Source organism: Portunus trituberculatus, chromosome 31 (genome assembly GCF_017591435.1).
Source record: "Portunus trituberculatus isolate SZX2019 chromosome 31, ASM1759143v1, whole genome shotgun sequence".
NCBI lineage: Eukaryota > Metazoa > Arthropoda > Malacostraca > Decapoda > Portunidae > Portunus > Portunus trituberculatus.
In genome coordinates, this window is record NC_059285.1 from 2,045,190 (window position 1) to 2,067,390 (window position 22,201).

At 42.0% G+C, this 22,201-nt stretch overlaps 1 protein-coding gene and 1 non-coding gene across 2 annotated transcripts; one reads left to right on the forward strand and one right to left on the reverse strand.

Annotated features, from left to right (window-relative positions):
- Positions 1-1,689: 1,689 nt before the first annotated feature.
- LOC123511589 (kelch domain-containing protein 10-like) lies at positions 1,690-14,691 on the reverse strand. Its single transcript, XM_045267614.1, has 9 exons — positions 14,436-14,691; positions 10,996-11,141; positions 10,476-10,634; positions 8,842-8,922; positions 8,376-8,527; positions 7,867-8,069; positions 5,352-5,491; positions 4,480-4,716; positions 1,690-2,444 (listed from the first exon to the last, which is right to left on the reverse strand). Exons 1-8 carry the CDS (start codon positions 14,512-14,514, stop codon positions 4,486-4,488), a joined length of 1,191 nt encoding a protein of 396 aa, XP_045123549.1. The 5' UTR covers positions 14,515-14,691; the 3' UTR covers positions 1,690-2,444; positions 4,480-4,485.
- A 6,779-nt stretch (positions 14,692-21,470) lies between these two features.
- On the forward strand, positions 21,471-21,663 carry LOC123511708. The gene has a single exon (XR_006676932.1). It is a non-coding gene; the product is annotated as a U2 spliceosomal RNA (small nuclear RNA).
- The last annotated feature ends 538 nt before the right edge of the window (positions 21,664-22,201 follow it).

Here is a 22,201-nt window from a genome sequence, read left to right on the forward strand (position 1 = left end):
ACACCAGCCAGGGGAGAGAAGACGCATATAGCCCAGACACACCCCAATGAACACGTGGGCGGCCTGAGAGGTAAACAAGACAAGTAAACAGGGAGGAATGCACAGTACACCCCCTAGTCATTAGATACGAGAAGGCACGGCAGGTAATACACAGGACAGGTAGGCAGTGTGGCACGTGGACCAGGGCAGCAAGCGGTACCTGGCCACGCACGCACGCACTGACACTGAAGGGGCAACGCAAGGCCTGTGGTGGGAAATAAGGCAACGTAATATTCAGTAGCAAATCAAAGATGGAAGCTGCGGCCAAGGTGAGAGACGAGCCGCGGCCGTGACAGGCGAGGCGCACAGGTCACCAGGTAGCGAGAGGTCACAAACAAAAATGTAAATAAAAATAAAGTGATTTACGTGTGCACTTATATTTAAAAAGGCCTGAAATTAAAGGTCAGAGGTAAGCTTGGTGTACACTTGCGCCCACTCTCTGCCTCCCCACAGCCTCTACTCACCCCATGAACCAGTCGACGGTGTCCCGCAGGTATTCCGGTAGCTTGTCCAGCTTGGCGGCGGACCTCGGGACTAAGAGACAACCGCAAAAAGTTACACCTAAAGAGAGACAAACAGAGTCAACCCGACACTTCAAGCCGTCCCGGGCTTCCCACACTCTTCACCTCCCCTTCGACTCCCTATTTTCTCTTCCTTATGTACAGTTTTGGTTGAAGAAAAGTTTGTGATGTGCCTTGCAATATTTTTATATTAATATTTATATTGCGATTAATTACAACAAAAAAATATTGACACAATCAACCGAGTCTCTATCAAAACCACCAGCCTTATGGTGTTATGTTATATCCTGTTAATGTAAAAAAATTTATTCAGATATTTTTTAGTTGAAATTTTCCAACGTATTATGAGGATTTTGACATTTTGATGCATAAGGTCATCTTAACCACATAGCCTTGAAGTGTCATACACCTGCATCACTTCACACTTGCAGAGGCGAAATTTTCTTATATATGCTCCTGAAATTACGAAGCATAGATGAATATTTCAGAATACAAGAAGAGCAAATTATAAAAACATATTAATCCTTATTGGATATACCAGCATGACGACTGGGGATAAACTAGGGCATGCGCTAGTAGCTTTTTAAGAGTTTCTGCATGATCAAAACAAAGAGGAGAATTCACGGCAGTCGATCCAGGAATGTTGACATCGACCAGCTGACTGTCCGTCCTCAGCTGACGACATTTCCCGCGCTCTCTGAATAATAAAAATATTCACTTTACTGTACGCTTAAACCTCTGCAATAAAATCCATTGTAGTATCAGTTTTGTTGCAAATACTTATATTTTGCTATACATTTCCTGACGCGGGGTTTTGTACGTCTTCATTATACAAGTATAACGCATTTTTTCATAATTGAGCAGGGATTCACTACCTAGCGCTTCCAAGATTGTACGAAAACAGACCAGAAATTGATGCGAATTTTCCCTTCTTGTTTCTTTTTATCTTGCTTCCTCAAAAGTTGTTTTACTTTACATTGCCACCAACCATTTAGCTGCCTTTCCTCCCCTCCCCCCCTCACGAACCCCCCTTCTCATACAAACAAAAGTTCTCTCTCTCTCTCTCTCTCTCTCTCCGATTCACATATAAAACACACACAAGAGGTGGTAATAATACAACCTCCAGAAATACTGCTTGGCTTATTTTTTATTCATGGTGATTTGTTAGGCACAGCATGAAAAAAGAATTTGCATAGGAAAACAAATAAGGAAATTCAACACACAGGCAGCAAAAAGAACTCAACAGCAGCAATAAACTGTATGTAGCACTGTATGAATACACAGAGGTGTGTACATATAATTGTATGTTTTTTTCACATCTTGCGTAAAAAGGTAGAGTAGGTTTAAAATGATGTCTATGAATTTTTACAAACTAAATATGGTAAGCCTCAAGAGCCAACCATCCTTCCAGAATCTAGACCATTACAAAGCCACTTACTGTAATGTATTACTAATGCAATGCGCAATACACGGTCACCATGTTAATATAAATAAGGAAATGCAAAAGAAAAGATCAAGTGAAAGACAATGATAACAATGATGATGGTGACAATGATGATGTTGGTAACGATGATAATGATGAGATTATTATAATGATGGTGATTATACTCATAATGATAATGCTTATGGAGATGAAGATAATGATGATGATGATGATGATCATAATAATATAAATAATAATCATAATCATAATAATAATAAATTAAATTATTACCAAAAATAAAAATACATAAAAAATCAATAACAGTATGAGGAGTGTGAGTAGCTACAAATCTGAACACACAAGAGGTGACAAGGGGCTAGAAGGGAAGCCAGTCTGGCCAACTGGACCGCACCACGCCACACCACACCACACCAAGCTGCCCTCACATACCACGCCATGCCCTGGAAAAGCAAAGGTCACTGTCAGTAAGCATATAACATTACATTATTATCTATAAAGACACTTATTCTCTAATTCTATATCATCCTAGTAACCTTTATTTTAGAGAGAGATATACACACACACACACACACACACACACACACACACACACACACACACACACACACACACACAGCATGTGTCTGGTCACTGCATATGAAGAAAAATGTGAAGAAGGTAGAAAGGGTACAAAGGCTGGCAACAAGGATGGTACCAGGACTCAGGGAGTTAGACTATGAGGAAAGACTGAGGAAGCTGGGGCTGACCACATTAGAAGAGAGAAGAACAAGAGGAGACATGATAACTATGTATAAATTGGTGAACAATATTGACATACTGGATAGAGAGTTGATAAAGGTGACCACAAGTAATCATCTCCGAGGACATGGAAAAAAGCTAATAAAGGACATCTGTCTAAATGACGTGAGAAACAGTTTCCCGCATCGTAGCATTGATAAATGGAATAAACTGAGCAGTCATGTCGTTGATGCGGTGTGTGTCAATCAGATGAAAGAGAGATATGACAGGAATGGACAAGGAGACAGGACACAGAGAGCTTAGCTCGGGCCCTGTAATACACAAATAGGTAAATACAAATAGGTAAATACACACACACATACACACACACACACACACACACACACACACACACACACACACACACACATACACACACGCCCTGTAGCTCAGTGGTTAGAGCGCTGGCTTCACAAGCCAGAGGACCAGGGTTCGGTTCCCCGGCCGGGTGGAGATATTTGGGTGTCTCCTTTCACGTGTTCACCTAGCAGTGAGTAGGTACGGGATGTAAATCGAGGAGTTGTGACCTTGTTGTCCCAGTGTGTGGTGTGTGCCTGGTCTCAGGCCTATCCGAAGATCGGAAATAATGAGCTCTGAGCTCGTTCCGTAGGGTAACGTCTGGCTGTCTCGTCAGAGACTGCAGCAGATCAAACAGTGAATCACACACACACACACAAACACACACACACACACACAGTTCCTTAAGCCTGACATGATTCTGAATTCCCTCTCTCTCTCTCTCTCTCTCTCTCTCTCTCTCTCTCTCTCTCTCTCTCTCTCTCTCTCTCTCTCTCTCTCTCTCTCTCTCTCTCTCTCTCTCTCTCTCTCTCCTCCTCCCTGTCCTTCCCTTGCAGATGAGTAAATCCTTAGCTTACAAACATCTCTGAGCTCAAAGAGCATGCAGCTGTCCAGAGAGGTAGTCAGACTTTTGTGAGCAACTGCACCTCAGTGAGATCTTTTTTCCCTCCTCTTTTTGCTACCTTCAACTACTGCCCTTCTTACAGAAAAAAAAAAAAGGATAAATGAATAAAATGAATACTGAGAATTAACATTACCATAAAGATACTCAAAATAAACTCAGAAACTATACAGCTAATTTGTCCCATTACATTAAAACATTCTTAAAACTCTCTATTGCTATCTTCAAAGTCCAAAAACCTGCCATTGCTTTACATGTGTCACCACTTAACACCAATCCATCACCTAACCCGATTCATAATAAACTGGACAACTAAATAAAAATAAATAAAACAAGCACTCCATCACCTACAGTATTTACCTAGATGCTACAACACCCTTACTTTCAGCACAAACAGCCTACTGATCTGCGTGATTCAAACATCAGTGTTCTTTTCATTCCTTTTCAGAATATTGGAATGCAGATGATAAAGGCACTATTGAAAAAAAATAGTGAAGGGCTTGCTGTGTTATATTGTACATGCCAAAGACCCAATGCAAAAAGACAAAAATGACAATCAATGAAAAGAATGCTGACTGAACCAAACTGGAATGCACAAGAAGCTAAAGTAACTAAGAGAGAGAGAGAGAGAGAGAGAGAGAGAGAGAGAGAGAGAGAGAGAGAGAGAGAGAGAGAGAGAGAGAGAGAGAGAGAGAGAATAAATGCAATATAAAATTTCCTCCCTTTCACTAGCAATGTTCCTGTGTCAGCCTCAGTGTGCAGCACATACACACACTCACCGTCAATTAGCCATATGCTGGGGTCTGGTGCTGCAGGGCTTCCACGATGTACGGTGGAATGCCCATGGCCCGCAGTGTTGAGGGAGGCTGGGAGGGCAGGTTGGGGCAGTAGTGACACAGTGCCTCCCAGCACATGTCCTTAAGGCGAACCACTCCCAGCCACACCTTGTTGATGCGAGCTGTACGCTTGTTTTCTCTTAGGTCTTTCACTCCTCCAAATATGTACATGCATCCTTCCTGTGGGCAAAAAAAATAGGTGAGTTAGAAAAGGCCAACCATCACTGTGGGAGAACAGAGCAAACTTATTACATGATACAAATGGAAAGATAAAATGCTTATAATCTTTAATATTTTGTGACTTTACTCAAGTAGCTATAATTAAAGAATTCCCAAACATTAATTGATTCACAACTACTCTTCATTCAATCTACTCATGTAAGCCCATTCTCCTTTACTCCACAGGCATCATTCTTTCATATATCGCTTTCTTCACACTGCCCATCCATCCATAAGAACAAAGAAAAGTAAGGGAAGCTGCAGGAAGCCATCACACCAACAAATGACAGTCCCTGTATCCATTTCCAGTCTGCATTCATAGCCTTACATCTCACACACACCTGATCCAGTAATCTACACCAATTACTTTCCTTCTGCCCTCTCCACAGACCAACTTCTCTCAATCAGCTGACCTGTCTCCATATAAACACCTACCCCCTCGTCATCCATCCCCTTTGTGTACCACTCCACACATGGCTGCTCATTTCTCCCACACACAGTGTAGCTAGCACCACTAAACTCATTATTTTGACATTGACATTTTTTTTTTCCTTCAGCATTCAGCTAACAAGTGAGTCACTGCTGGGCATCTTCACCTCTGTCACAGCAGCTGAGTGGAAGTAGAGAGGCACAAGTGACCTGCAGGGGAGCAGCTGCCACTTAAATGTTGTCAGGTTGAGGCGCCACAAGTCAGCAAAAGCCTCTGATCCATTGTATCCCCCATGAAGGTACACATCTGATGGGAATTACAGAAGCATAATTGTAATAAAAACACAAAAACAAAAGCAAAAAGTTAACAAATAAATCCATATGGAAATTAATCAAAAAAATCAGAATACAAAGTCATAAAGCACAAAATCAATATATCTGTCTATCTACAGTATTTACTAAGTACCAGCCCAGCAATCCCACATGGGACAGCCCAGGTAAGGCACCACACACTCACACACACACAAATCACACTATGAGTCCCATCGGCCTCCAGTGGCAAGAGACAGTCTCGAGGTTCACTGTACCACACTCATCATGCTCCACTCCATTAAATAAATAAACATCTTGTGAAGGGGCTGGTGCTGAATTGGGAGACTTTAAATCTGAATATGGGGTTATTTTGTTTTTCATAACCACACAAAAACAACTGATTGACACCAGCAACTACTGACTCAAGTTACAGTCTTCTCTTGGCCACAACAAACAGTCCTGACATATTCATTTCATCCATCTCACAATAGCCTAACAAAACAGGTACACTGACTAACTAGGAGAAAGATACAATAGAGCATCCTATCAGTACTAATACAAACAACATACTTAATGCTCATAATGTCTCCAATGAGATCTAACATGTACATCACAAGTAATGCTTAAGCTTCAGTGGATCAGTGTGAGGCACCACATACAATGTTCAAAGAAAATAAAACCATTCCTGCTCAAGAGTTTGTGCTGGGCATGCTTTACACCCTAGCTGGGACTGGTAACACACTGTGAGCTGCCTCTGCCTGTGATGTGAATGGCTCTGGCAGTGTTTGCAATCCTGGGCTTGCTTTACACCCAAGCTGGGATTCATAACAGACTGTGAGGTAGTGTGGTGAGACTTGTGTGGTAAACAAAACTCAAATCTGACACCATGCAGCCAAACATATAATTTACAATTATAATGTATACATGGTTATACTAATGTATGTATTTGTTAACTGATCTATCACTACATGCATCATTATATATTATATTATATAAATTGTAACTCTGATGTGTATAATAATGAAGTTTTCATCAGTATATGTCTACCATGGGTACCAGCCAAGCTTGCAAGATTGCTGAAGGAAGGGAGAGAAAGTGAATTCATCTTTAGTACCCAGAGCATTGGGATCCCATCAAAGGAAAGGACAGCGAAGAAAAGGAAAGGAAAGGAAAGAGGAAGATTGTGGGGTTGATTAACAGTACACCAGTATGAGCTGCCTCTGCCTGTGACGTGAGTGGTCGTGACAGTGGCAGTATCTGTGGTGCTACCCTCATTCTACACCCTGGCTGGGACTAGCTATGCTGCTTCATTATTCTACACCTATTACAGCATCACAGAAAGATTAGTCAAGATGTAGAGAGAAGTGTAATCTTAGGCTTAATATTTTTTTGGAGGGTGAGAAAAATGGCTGTTGGTGTGGAGTGTGGTGGCAGACAGTGTTGGTGTGGAGTGTGGTGTGCAGACAGTGTTGGTGTGGAGTGTGGTGTGCAGACAGTGTTGGTGTGGAGTGTGGTGTGCAGACAGTGTTGGTGTGGAGTGTGGTGTGCAGACAGTGTTGGTGTGGAGTGTGGTGTGCAGACAGTGTTGGTGTGGAGTGTGGTGTGCAGACAGTGTTGGTGTGGAGTGTGGTGTGCAGACAGTGGAGTTGGTGTGCAGACAGTGTTGGTGTGGAGTGTGGTGTGTAGACAGTGTTGGTGTGGAGTGTGGTGTGCAGACAGTGTTGGTGTGGAGTGTGGTGGCAGACAGTGTTGGTGTGGAGTGTGGTGTGCAGACAGTGTTGGTGTGGAGTGTGGTGTGCAGACAGTGTTGGTGTGGAGTGTGGTGTGCAGACAGTGTTGGTGTGGAGTGTGGTGTGCAGACAGTGTTGGTGTGGAGTGTGGTGTGCAGACAGTGTTGGTGTGGAGTGTGGTGTGCAGACAGTGTTGGCGTGGAGTGTGGTGTGCAGACAGTGTTGGTGTGGAGTGTGGTGTGCAGACTGTTGGTGTGGAATGCAGTCCCAGCAGCCTCTTAGGGAAAGACGGGCTTGCCCACTGACAACTTTTCACATACTTATTTTTCTTATACAAGAAGGGTTATGGCCAACAACAGCACAAAAAAATGTGAAAAAAGGCCCACCTGAGATGCGTGTCACTAAAGAGAAGTGAAAACAAAACCTCCAAAACTAGAGGGTGTGTGTAGAAGTCTTCCTCTTGAAAGAATTGAAGTCATAAGAAGGAAGAAATACTGAAGCAAGCATAGAGTTCTACAATATGCCAGAAAAGGAGTGAATGATTGAGAATACTGGATAACTCTTGCATTAGTGAGGTAGATAGAACAAGGATGAGAGAAGGTAGAAACTGCTTTGTAGTGAGGATGACAGCAATACTCACATTTGTCAACTTTGATGGCCACATGGCAGCGTCGTGGCTTGGGGAAGGTGTTGGTGCGGGAGTCGGGCTGCGTCGAGGTTGTGGCCCAAACCCGTTCCTGAAGCAGGAAGGTGGGCAGCTCATTCAGTGGGCAGGAAGCATCAGACCGCCCACCGCCAAACACATAGAGTGAACCCTTATGCTCCACCACCTCATGACGGTACCTGCCGGGAACCAGCATTCGTCAGCACAAAGTGTGAGATAGTGATACTTGAGGGCCTCATAATTTCATTTTACCTCAGAAAAATAAAAAATAGATGGTGTTCGGGAGGAAAAATTAGATAAGCTGAGACAGATGGTGGTTGTGTGTGTGTGTGTGTGTGTGTGTGTGTGTGTGTGTGTGTGTGTGTGTGTGTGTGTGTGTGTGTGTGTGTGTGTGTGTGTGTGTGTGTGTGTGTGTGTGTGTTAGGGGCAGGGGAAGTGAAAGAAGGGAAACCAAACATGCTGAAACAGATGACTGGGGGTCCTACCTCTCCTCAGGGACGGTTTGTGGTGGGGGAGAGGATGGAGAGAGCTGTTCCCAGGTACGATTTTCTAAGTCAAGGCGATGGACATCAATGCTGTATTGGAATCCAGTTGTCCCTCCCACCACATAGAGGTAGTCATCACTCATGCACACCGCCTGCAAGGGACACAGATAGCACTGATGGGGAGGCATGACAATGGGACAGAGGGAGGGGAGGAGGGACACAAAAAAGGTAGATGAAGGAAAGGAAGGACGAGAATGAGAAGGAAAAAAAATTACACAAATGTAAGGAGCATGTGGGGAGAGGACATAAGGATGGTGAAGGAGGAATGGACACAGGAAAAGCTGTGGGAAAAAAAAAAAAAAAAAAAAAAAAAAGGAGAAATGGCTGGGGTCAGGGAGGGCCACATGGGAGGAAGAAGGGACTGGGTCAGGGAGGGTCACAGGGGAAGGAAATTCAAGTAACTCACCTGTCCATACATAGGCTTTGGTTTCTTTCCCATGGTGACAATCTTCTGCCATCTTCCAGTGGGCAGGTGACACTGATACAACTGCAACACAGGTGAAGCGTCACAACACACCATCACACCAGCATGAATCAGTGTGAAATCTCACAGATAAGCCATAACACACTCAAATACAGACACACACACACACACACACACACACACACACACACACACACACACACACACCTCAGTCACTCCCGGTAGCTCAGTGGTTAGAGCGCTGGCTTCACAAGCCAGAGGACCGGGGTTTGATTCCCCGGCCGGGTGGAGATATTTGGGTGTGTCTCCTTTCACGTGTAGCCCCTGTTCACCTAGCAGTGAGTAGGTACGGGATGTAAATCGAGGAGTTGTGACCTTGTTGTCCCGGTGTGTGGTGTGTGCCTGGTCTCAGGCCTATCCGAAGATCGGAAATAATGAGCTCTGAGCTCGTTCCGTAGGGTAACGTCTGGCTGTCTCGTCAGAGACTGCAGCAGATCAAACAGTGAAACACACACAGCATTCACTCTTTTAACCTCATTGGCCTTCAGAGGAAAGGTACAGGAAAAAAAAAAAGACCAGAAAAGACGCACCAACAACACATAAACCATATTTGTTAAGGGTTCTTGACCCAATCATAAGTTTTCAAAAGCTGACTTCATAACTTAAACCTTTTTCATATTGATATAGCACACAAACAAACATACAGTAATATCACAAATAATGCCTACAAGTACCAATACATGACACTTAGGATAACAAAATAAAGTCACTGGAAAAGACATGATGTGTGTTTAGTTGCACTGAACTGTGTGAAGTCCCCACCACCAGGCAATTCTCAGAGTGTGCCAACAGAATCTCCTTCATTTCACTCTCCATTACCAAAGCACTCATACTGAGCATATGTCACACAAATACAGTGACGCCTCAGTCTGCACACATCACTCAACTATGGTACTTATTGGATATATGCCTGGAAACGCTGTCCTCTCTCTCTCACTACAATTATTTTCAAAGGCTATGGAGATGATTACCTGAGTTCTCAAAACAATTTTTTTCTGTATATGTAGAAATCTTGTCAATCTGTAACTAGGAAAGAAAAAAAAAAAAAAAAAAAGAAACCTTAACAACCAGAGTAACTTCAACTAGAACCTTTTGAATGTGGAGATGCAGGGCAAAAGTGTTTCAGAATGTGCTCCTCAAGCCTCATAACCTCAGGTAAGCACTGTCATATCTATTCTATATTCAATCTTCAGCACATTATTTAATAATCTATACTGTTGCAAAAAATACATCCCATTCTACATAAAAGTGTTTCAATGCTATTAAAGATATACTATGCTTATCAGTTAACTTCACCATTGCATTTTAACTTTGAAACATAGACAGTTTGAATTTGATTTTTTTTTTTTTTTTTTTTTTTTCCAGAATACAACCAGATCATAAATAAAAGTGTGTAATTTATTTATGTGTGTGTGGGTGCATGTGTGAAAGTATGAGTGTATGTGTCCCAGATATGTAAACACTTTACAGCAGCAAGATAATACACCCACAACTCAGACCCTAAGTCATACAACAGAACACACTCCTCTCTCACAGTGAGGATGTGCTCTACTTACAGAATCTGAGGAGGAGTCACCAAAGGGCATGGCAGTCCCTCCAAACACCAGCATGAATGGCCCACGCTGCACGGCTGAGTGGGAGGCCAACTCCTCCGGCATGGCCCCCTCCCCCTTGATGCGCGTCCATGTGTGAGTCACTAGGTTGAACTGCCATAGCTGCAGGAGGAGGAGTAGTGATGCGTGGCTGTATCAATATTTATGTAGCATATTCCATTGGTTATGCAATGTCTTCCTTCCTATTCTTCTCTTTCTTCTCTTTATCCTTTCCTTTCTTCCTCTTTCACCTCTTCATCTCCTCTCTCTTTCCCCTTTCCTTCTCCTCTTTCTCTTCCTTGCGTCTTCACACCATGTAAGTATTCTACATATTTTCAGAACTAAAACACGTATAAAGTCACCTCTGGGAAATTCTACCTGAATGTAAGGTAGCAACACAGCTTAGTAGATTCAAATTGTATATAAGACAAGGGGACAAACTGACATGAATGCAAACTAAGAGACAGTGAAGTGCAAGACTCACCTCCTGGAAGAGAGGTCTGGTGCGGTGCCATGTGTCATCTACATACTCAGTGTCAGTGATCTTGGGATTGTAGCCGCCAAAAGAGTAGAAGGAGAGTCCAGAGCACACTATGCGGTGGCCACTCCGGGACATGGGAATGGGAATGCCTGGTGGAAGGAATCACAAGTCAACATACAGTGGTGACTCCAAGGATAGTAAAATTCTTCATGTCACTGATCAAAAAGCCTTCTGACCAATCACACAGCAACACTACTTCAACCAAGCAATAAATAACATCTGCCATGGCTTCATCTACTGTTTTAACAGGCAAGCCTCTATGCTGTTAGCTGGCTTTACTTAAAAAAAAAAAAAAATCCATTCCTACATCACTAAAGAAAAGAATTGTTAGGCAATGGTATAAGATTTACAGAAAGAGACTCACTTCTTACTTCTCTTTCCTTATGGGTTACAAGTCTAGAAATCTGGAGGGAAATTGGAGTATAATTATTTCTAAGGGATTGAATAGCATTAATTCATACATCCTCCTCAAGATCCTCAAGCTTTTTGGTTGGAGAGAAAGAAGGAAAAATGACTGCATTGCATTACACAGCAAATATACTTTTCTTTTGGTCTTGAATCAATTATTGCAAAAGGTTAAGGTTATTCTTTACAAAAATATCATATGCAAAAATAAAACTTGCATATTATGCAGGACACACAGTACAGCCACCTGAGCCTCAGGGAGAGGGAAAGGAGTTCCCTCACTGGCGGGCCATTGCTTGCATTGTACTATATACTGTATTAATTTTTGTAATATAAAAGTATACGTATTTGTACAATAAACCTAAACAAACAATAGGACACACAGTGGCCTTGCTGTAAGTGTAAAAATTTCTTTGGAATGAGTCTGATATTACTGCAATAGCTCCAAGAATGTATATATATCTTGGATTTTTTTTTATTTATTTATTTTTTCTTAAGTCCAGAGCTCTACATCACTCTCTCAATCCTTCACTGGAATGACAAACACTTTCATTCAGCCAATGAGAGCTTTCTCTTAAATGATGTATTAAAATGTCAATGAACATCAATTGCCTCCGGCCAATACATAAATAATTCTGACCAATCACCATTGGTATACATATCAGCCAGCCATGGCTGTCAACCAGCTATTCACAAAAGTGTACTCCATGTCACAATAGCAACATGCATATAATTAAATTAAATTGAAAGCTATGGTATTGTCAAGGGAGAAAGATTTTGGTTACAAATATTTTGGTGACCTGACATAGTTGATGATTAGGCCACACAGTGTAGTCCTAAAAAATCATCACAAAAATATACTTTCTCACAGGAAGTTATTTCTTGAATTTATAATCAGTGAAGCATAATTAACAGGAACTCAGACTTTGAATAATGTCAAAGGGATACTAAAACCTGTAAAATTCATAGTATGTTCTATTCCCTGAAAACTGTGGTTGTAGTAGCCACGGCCTTGAGATGTGAGGATGTTGCAACATGCATATCCAACCATTTTGTTGAAAGTATAATTCTTATTAATTCTAGAAACTTATAATGTAAAGAAATACTTATTCACCACACACACAACAGAACTGTGGAAAATGAATTTAACTGTGAGAATATAAGATTAAAAAATATATAAAAATAAAATTCTGCACCTCTAGTCTGATGTTATGAAAATGTGCTACCTGACGGTCAGACCCTTTCTCTGACAAAGGCCAACACTGTACGGATTACAGGTAAAGAGGGATACAAAATGGGCAAATACTCCATCACTAAGGTAAGCAAGGATAGGCTGCCCAAGTCCAGGTTAGGTTGATGTCCTTAATGCAGGGGGCTAGAAGGGGCAAAGCCATCCACAATTAAAGTTAGGCTTGGATAAAAATTTCCCATATAGCATGTCATCCTTTGACCCTTCATGGGTGTCAAAAAAAAGTCCCCAAAAACCCCACTTTCCCACCAGATCCCCAACCTTGCTTTAGTTTAATTTAGCATTTTCCAGAAGCTTCTTGTTAGCGTGAAGGAGCCTCGAGCAGAAGAGTCGCTCGGGTCTTTTATATCATGGTAGTGCTCATAATGCTGATTGGGAAAACATACTGGAAAAGTATTGTCATCCCAGCAGTCCTGTATGGAGCCAACATAATGGATTTTAAGAAGCAGAAAGTGGAAAAGCTCCAAAGAATTGAGAACAGTATAGCAAGGAAAATACTGGGAGCACCAAGTTATGGACAACAGACAGCATTGAGAGGAGAATTAGGAATATCCAGTATGAAGACGAGGCTAATGGAAGGACAGTTAAAGTACCTGCAATATGTATTGAAAGATCAAGGAAATTAATTACTGAGCAGAGTGGTGGAGGAAATGAGAAACTCAAACAAGAAAAATAAATGGATATCAGGACTTCTAGATTACAGACAGCTAATTGGATTAAGAGGGGAGACTGAGAGTTACTTGGACATCAGTAGGAAGATGAAGGAATGGAACACAAGGATGTGGAAACAGGAAATGGAGGGGAAAGTAAGCCTGAAGCTGTACAGGGAGATGAGGCAAAGTATAGGAGGGCAGGATAAGATTTATGACAACTGGGAGGCTACCATCATACTCTTTCGATGTAGGACTGACAATATGGATCTTGGAGATAGGCAAAAATTTGTAAAAGCAACAACAGAATGTATTATGTGTGGTGACCCAGTAGAAGACCTAAAACATTTTATTCTTTACTGTCCAGCCTACGACCTAGAAAGACAGAGACACCCAATCCTACAACGACCCTACCAAGAAGACACAGATGCCATATTAGGAGTGTTGCTATATGAAAACAGTGAAATTGAAAATACCAAAGACATATTGTTAGAATTTTGGACAAAAAGACAAAAACAGAAAAGAAATATGCAAAACTAATGAACAGCCAGTGAATATAACAACAGTAAATAAACAGAAATATCAAAAACCCAGACCGACAGGAAAACGCATCAGGAAGTGCTGTTCCAAAAGGCACTACTTCCGACACCTACCAGAACCAGAACCAGGCCCGGGTTGGGTGCAATATGGCGTGCCTGTCTGCACGGTAAACATTATGTATTTTGCTGATATTGGCGTGTGTCTTTAACCTTGTGGGTGTGTGCCTAAAGCCAAGGTTGGGTACAATAAGGCATGACGGAATGCAAAGTAGCCTATTTTTTTTTCTGATATTCTATATATACTCTTCCTGTGAGTGAAGGAAAATCATACATAAAAAGTCATTTGTGTCTTTAACTCAAAGGTCGCTTTCATGAGGCAAACACTGAGGCAACAAAGCGAAAGCAGAGTATTGTATACTTTTTACATATTCTACTAGTCTGTTCCCTGGAGTGCAGGAGATTCACACACAGAAGATTTTCTTGGCCCCCCCATGTCAGTGTTCCCAGGGGCAAGACGGTGTGCACTAAGGCATGACTCACCATCCTTCAGGTTGCCCCAGGGCCGCACGGGACGCATCACCAGCGGCCGAAACCTGTACTCAGACAGCTTGCCAGTCATCACACCCAGCACTCGGCACACTCAACACAGGCGTTTCCTCTTCCAGCACAACAGCAATGCTTTCCTTCCTCACATCGACATGTTCCTTGTAGCCGCTGCTCTTTCTTCCTATTTTACTTTATAGTGTTTTCTCGTAGGCTGGTGGCCTCGGCAGCCTTCTCTCTCCAAGGCTTCGGTCAACCAGACGTCTATCTTGGTTCAGGGATGATATAAATTTTACAAAACAAGGATATTATAGAGATATCTTTTTCCTCTCTCGTATTTAGAAATAAAAGAAATAAGTTCACAAGCAACGAAATAAGCTAATAACACAAAATTATTGAAATAAATTATGTTATTATATGAAATCAAGACTGTACTAAAGATTGTCAGATATTATGACTATAATTGTTTACATATACAATATAGATGCAACGACAAATATATTAGCTTTTTTTTTTATACACAGTTAGGGTATAATAGGTATACAGCGATAAAACATTTACCTAAAAGAAATAATGCAAAGTTAGGATGAAGTTTCGATATGGATAGCAGCCAATAATTCAAGACAAATACCCATTATCAAGCTCATCAACTACCTATAGGTAGAAAACATTTAAAAGGTGGGAATATGCTTGAGTGTCGATGCTTCCTTCACCAAACACATAGGCTCAATCAGAAACAAGGAATCTGACAGGATAGATTGTGAGAACATTCCATGCAAGGAACGTACAGTTATGCGTGATGATACCATGGAAGATTAATTTTCTACCCAGGACTGATTACTACTGTTACCAATTGTGGTCAGTTCAGAGAGAGAGAGAGAGAGAGAGAGAGAGAGAGAGAAACGAGCAGGCTTGGTTCCCTTCAGAGGAATTGTACTAACGAGATCAATGGACTCTAGAAATCTAACAAGCCTTTGCTAAAAAACTCCACCTTGGATAATTATGGGCTTGTCTCTCCCTATCCTCCTCCCTCTGTCTATTTCATGTTTTCAATCAAAATTCTTCGTAATGATATTTTCCATGCCCTCTCTGGCCTTATAACCCTCGGAAGGCTTATGGACCTGATGGCGCCCTTCTTATTGTTCTCAAAAGCTGTGCGTGCTTCCGTGCTGGCACCGTGTCTGGCCAAATTCTTTCAACTATACCTATCGACTTTTACCTTTCCCTCTTGCTGGAAGTTTGCCTACATTCAGTCTGTTTCTAAAAAGGGTGACCGTTCTAATTCCCTCAGACTACCGTCCTATACCTTTAATCTCTTGCTTGTCTAAAGTTTTTAATCTATCCTCGATAGGAAGATTCTTAAACAACTGTCACTTCACAATCTTCTATCTGATCGCCAGCATGGCTTCCATCAAGGTCGCTCTACTGGTCATCTTCTGGATTTCCTTACTGAGTCTTGGTCATCCTCTTTTATAGATTTCGGTGAAACTTTTGATGTCGCGTTAGATCTCTAAGATATCTGATTGGGGCAGAAAAATCTTTGTAGTTTTCAATGCCACAAAACTCAATTCCTCCATCTATTAACTCGACACAACCTTCCAGACAACTGTCTCCCCCTTCCACACTAAATATTCTCTGTCTGTCCTTTACTCATCTTAGTCTTAATTAACTGGAAACTTCATATCTCTTGCTAAAACCGCTCCTATGAAGATAGGCGTTCTGCTGCGTCTCCGCCAATTTTTCTCGCCCCTCCAACTGTTACTTCTATACAAGGGCCTTATTCGTCCTTGTATGGAGTACTCTTCGCATGTTTATAGCTTATTAGATAGGATGGAATCAAAACCTTTTCGTCTCATCAACTTCCTTCCTCTGACTGACAGTCTTCAACCTCTTTCTCACCGCCGAAATGAACAATCGAACTTGGAGATGAGTGATAAAACGCGCTTTTGACTTAGTATTCTGCCGCGCTTTTGATAGCAATATATCAGCAACGTTTGCCGCGCTTTGGATATGCCAATCCGCGCTTTCGTAAAACGCCGGAAATGTTGTATCCCTTTTTATCTTTTATCGCTATTTTCATGCTAACTGCTCTATTGATCTTGCTAACTGCATGCCTCCCCTCCTCCTGCGGTCTCACTGCACAAAGCTTTCTTCCTCTCATCCCAATTCTGTCTAACCCTCTAATACAAGAGTTAACCAGTATTCTCAATCATTCATACCTTTTACTGGTAAACTCTGGCACTCCCTGCCTGCCTCTGTATTTCCATCTTCCTACGACTTGACTTCTTTTAAGAGAGAGGTGTCAAGACATTATTTGTCCCTGGCTTTCGGCTAATTCTTTCTAATCTTTTAAGGAGACTGCAGTTCCAGTGGGCCTTTTTTTCTATTTTGTTGCCCTTGGCAGCTCTCTTTCTTGCATAAAAAAAACTCCTAGCTTAGACTTTATTCACTGCAGATGACACATGAGCGCTACAGCAATACATCTACGTAGGTCAGAATGTAATTCTTTTAAAGAAAAAAGATAAATGTGGACACGCCTTATATTGTAATAAAAGCTTGGAACAACAACAACAACAACAACAACAACAACAACAACAACAACAACAACGGTCACCAAAGTTATCTCAAAATACCCAGCTCAACACTACTCAGCTTAATCTCTACAAGTAAGATTTTTGTTACTTTTATAATCAACCAAATCATGACATTAAACAAACTTTGGAACATTAAACAAGTATTGAAAAAAAATATATCAAAGCAAGAGAGAGAGAGAGAGAGAGAGAGAGAGAGAGAGAGAGAGAGAGAGAGAGCACATGAGATTAATTATCAAAATATATATATCTATAAGGAAAGCATCTCCTCTCAAGGCTTATAACTACACAGTTATGATTACAACAACGATAAATACTTTGCGTCAGTAATGCTGATCCGTTACACAGGCCACAAAATACTGGCTTCAGAGGAAGGCAGCGCTGCTTCTGTGAGTGTGAGGTTCAGTCTGCCTGGCGAAGTGTTTGTGGGAAGGTACGTGGACTTGTCGTGGACGATGTTTCGCTTATTTCTAGTAGTTACCATGGATACCAAGGGCTGCCAGCTAATACAGTAATGGTGAGTATTATTGCCTTGATAAAGAGTTAGGTATTGCTGACCGGTCACCTTAGGAAGGCCTCCTAGGGATCCTAGAGCAGCACACAGCTTGGCCATGCTCGCATCCGTCCGCCATGGCGGAGCCTCTTCGCACCATGCTGTGCCATAGCGTGCCATGTCCATCCATCGCCTTGTTTCCTTTCCACCCCCATCATGCTGCTGCTTCTCGGTGCCCTCCTCATGGAAGGCTGTGTTGGGTGAAAGGCCACGCCAGGAAGGTGGGCGGAGAATGGCGCCATGGTAGTCAGTGGTCCCATGTTGGGTGCCGCGAGGCCGTGGGCCGCGGGGCCCGAGCAGGGGTGTTTAGTAGCTTCGGAGAGCCAAGTTCACACACACACACACACACACACACACACACACACACACACAGTGCAGTAGAGTAAAGAGGCAAGTTGAAGGTTTGGTTGTATGGTTGTTGGTCACACTGAGTTTACAGTTTCGTCAAACTTATGAATATTTCATGTGATGCATTGCATTACTTTTTCTTCCTATAAGTGTCAGGGATCGTGTCCTGTCGTTTTTAATAAATGATAATAATAATAATAATAATAATAATAAATAATAAAAAGGAAAATGAAATAAAAAGTAAATTGCTAATAATAATAATAATAATAATAATAATAATGATAATAATAATAATAATAATAATAATAATAATAATAATAATAATAATAATGATAATAGAATAAGAAACGTCGAGCAAAGATATGCTTGTTTGGCAGAGGATGTTTAAGATCCCGACCAAATATTATTATTATTGTTGTTGTTGTTGTTGGTAGTGGTGGTAGTGGTGGTGGTGGTGTAGTATAAGTACACTACTTACATACAGAGATTTTTACATAAATCCCACGTAATTGGCAAAAATATGCTCCGTTGTCATACCCTGATAATTAAGAGGAGTAAATTTAGTGTGACTAGTAGTCGCCGGCAGCGAGACATGCAGGAGTCGCTATGATGGAATAGTCATTATTAGTGTCCAGTGCCCGCTCATCTTTTCGTGACGACCATGTGACAATTAACCAACCCACGACCCAATAGTACTAAACCGCAGCCATCCAACCGGCATTTACGTCTTTCATTTCCCTCCCTCCACCCCTCCATCAAGACACACAGATAGATAGATAGATAGATAGTTAGTTTATTGACCACAAATTTGTTTTTTTACAACAAGGTTAAGTGGTCCACAACATTACATTCTTATAATTATTGTCTACATACCCTTCTCACATGCGCACACAACCATAACATAAAAAATGAAACATTATCTTTAAAGACATCGGTAAAACCAGATCACTAAATCACATTGCTATCCTAACCAACTGATCACTATACAACACTAAGTCACTAAAAAGACATTACCACAATAAAACAATAACTAAAACATATAACATTAAAAACAACAACTCAAAGTCTGAACAATTTAAATCCAAATTAAAAAAGTATAAAACAAATCTCACACCAAAATATGTATTTAAGACCCGAGACTACTAAAAGCCAAAAAATATAAGTGATAGCGTGAACACTATGTTCATCCAAAACAAACATTATACTAAATTAGTTAACCATAGGAAAGACCACAAATAAAACATTAAATAAAAACGGGAACTTCAGGGTGTGACACATCTTACTTTGCGCGTGTAATTTGATGGCAGTGCTCGCTGATCCATCAGCAGCAAAGTGACTCCCTAAATATACATAATGCTGGCACTCACACTCACATCGTCCACCTGCAAGGTTTCTTTGTCTCTAACATCTCCGTTTATTAAAAAAAAAAAAAAAAATGGTTTTATTTTAATTGATTTTCATTCCATGTGAGGCACAAAACTGATTTAAGAGTCTAATTTTCTTAATCGTATTTCTCCTACTCGTTGACAGAAGCAGTGTCGTCCATGAGTACAAGTAAATGCAGCCATGTCAGAAATCCATTTATATCACAGTTTTGCTTGATTAGCCTAATCATGTCATTCACAAATATTACAAACAAAATACAGGATGTCGGGGAACCCTGGCGCACTCCTATAGCTGCTGAAATGACTGTCGTACCGATAACAGAGTTGGTACACATATACACAGCAGCCAAGTCTAACAGCATGGTAATACCGCATCCTAATCTCTTCAATACCTCAAACAACACATCATGTGGTACCTTGTCGTATGCCTGTGAAAAATCTACAAACGTAACAAACAATTTGAATTTCTTTCTTTTTGCTATGTCACAGAGTAAACGCAAGGTCACCACGTGCTCGAGGCATCCTCTTCCAGCCTGGCTACCCGCTTGTTCGCGGTGAGGAGTAAACCACTGACTCAATCTGCTGCTCAAAATCATATCATAAAGCTTAGGAATACTGTTGATAACGCTAATACCTCTGTAGTTCGATACTACTGGCCTCGAACCTCGCTTAAATACTGGAAATAACTTCGCTGTGACCCACGATACAGGATATGCAGAAGTCATGAAAATATTACTGAAGAGTATTGATAACGTTAGGATCCAATTTGGTGGCAAAAATTTCAATATATCGGGCGGTATGCCGTCAGGACCACACGCCTTGTTACTTTTAAAATTGTTGACTTGGTCCATCACCTCCTGCGGTGTTATTGGGTCGTCCAGCACCGGCATATAAACATCACCGTGAAGAGTGTCCGTATCAGGTATACAAGCACCAGGAGGGTTATATATTGACTCAAAATAATCTTTGAAATCTTCATCAGTAGGAAGTGAAGCTGCTCGTAACTCACATGGCAGTCACCATGCCAACTTATCGCTCGCCATAATTGTGCTTCATCATTTTCTTTAAGCAAATAATCCCACCTATCACACACGGATCGGCGTGTGCTGCGGTGCTTACCAATGTCTCCATCTTATCCCAAGATGAATGGGGACCGTTCCAATCCCTATTTTAGAATCTCTCTCTCTCTCTCTCTCTCTCTCTCTCTCTCTCTCTCTCTCTCTCTCTCTACGAGCTAATGAATACTATATAGTGGGTAACCGTGGGTTGCTGGCCTTCTTCCCTACGTAAAAAAATAAAAACTATATAATGGGTTAGTGTCGTGTGTTCACCGACAGCGTGTGACATTAATTTGAGTTGACATTACTGCTTGACATTTACTTCCCACATAGAATTATAGCTTAGGTGAATAATGACCAAAATGAACACAGGCGGTGGTGGTGGTGGTAGTAGTGGTGGCTGTGAGATGAGATTGAGCGTGCCCCATGAAAACCGTTCCGTCACCCTTCGTCTCGACCGTTTTCTCTCGTCATGTCCCTTAACTTCCACACAATTATCTTTGAACAAGCCAGATGTATTTCCTTGTCACATTCTGGGTTTTGTACGTCGTGTTTTGAAGGAAGGCTGCTCGCCATTCCCCGAGGCTGGCTGGTGCTTGTTTCTGGGCCAGTGTTGCTGTCCATAGAGGGAGAGCGAAAGCGTGAGGCAGATGACGGTGGAGGTGGTGGTGGTGGTGGTGGTGCACAGAGGCTGCCATGGTATGTGTAAGGAGGTTTACAGCAGTAAGGAGACGCTGCAGTGCTCAGAACAGCGCTCACCACAGGTGCAATGGATGCTGGAGACGATGGTAGCAGTAGTGGTAGTGAGACGTGGATCAGTGTTGTCCCGTCCCGTGATTGCACGCCGGCGCCACACCTGGCTGTTGACTGGGCGACAAGGTGATGGTGGTGCAGGGTTTAGGAGGGTGTGGAAGACAATTTTGTCAGTAAGTGTGACTTTGGACCTGATAGTATACTATCGAATAAAATGGTGAGGAGGAAGCTTGGCGTTGGTGGCGTGTCAATGTGTAGTGTTAGCGTGGGGCGCATGTGTGTGGAGTGGGTGGTGTGAGCGTGAAGGGTGCAGTGGTTGGAGTGGCGGCGTTGTTGTGGTTGGTATCGCTTCTCGGCCTTTTGGCTAAGATCAAAGTGTAGTATCTGTTCTTATCAGCTTAATATCTGATACGATCCCCATGTGGGATCTACGATATTAATCTGATTTTTGGATTATGGCGAAGTGCTAGGGGCTTGCTCCACCTTTGCCGCGGATCGGCCCGGTATTGCAGTACATCCGGGATCGGTCCACTCCCCCCGGGGAGAATTATAATTAATCAGCGAGATTTACTATGTGCAGGTGTCTGCTACCGCATGTTGTTTTGTGTGTGTATTCACGTTCGCCTGATGATCACCCATTATGGAGGTCAAGAGTTCATAGACCGATCTTCGGGTAGGACAGATAGGGAGGCGGTGGCATAGTGGATAAGGTGGTGAGCGTGGGATCGGGCAGACGTCCACGCGTAGGTTCGAATCCCATCACGTACAGCCTTAAACACTTTGCCATTTGTCGAGTGGTTTAAAGTTACATACATATCACCATGATACCCAGGTTCTAGGTGGTTACACTCAAGATGAGCTTGGGCGGTGATATGGGCCCTAATATGGGTAATATGGGTACCACTATAAATAAAATTGCCTGCGCCACTAATGGGCGGAAGCTGAACAGCGCTTCCCATACACTCTTCAAGTGTGCCTACAGGCGCTATAGGCCTTACCGTAAAAACCACACCACACACTGGGAAAGCGATGCCACAATCCCTCAAATTACATCCCGTACCTACTTGATGTTAGG

Coding starts and splice junctions, on each gene's coding strand:
- LOC123511589 (XM_045267614.1), bottom strand. CDS start 14,514: ATGACTGGCAAGCTGTCTGAGTACAGGTTTCGGCCGCTGGTGATGCGT. Junction 8,528..8,841: donor CAAAGCCTATGTATGGACAG/GTGAGTTACTTG, acceptor TGTCCCTTGCAG/GCGGTGTGCATGAGTGATGA. Junction 5,492..7,866: donor GGCCATCAAAGTTGACAAAT/GTGAGTATTGCT, acceptor AATTCCCATCAG/ATGTGTACCTTCATGGGGGA.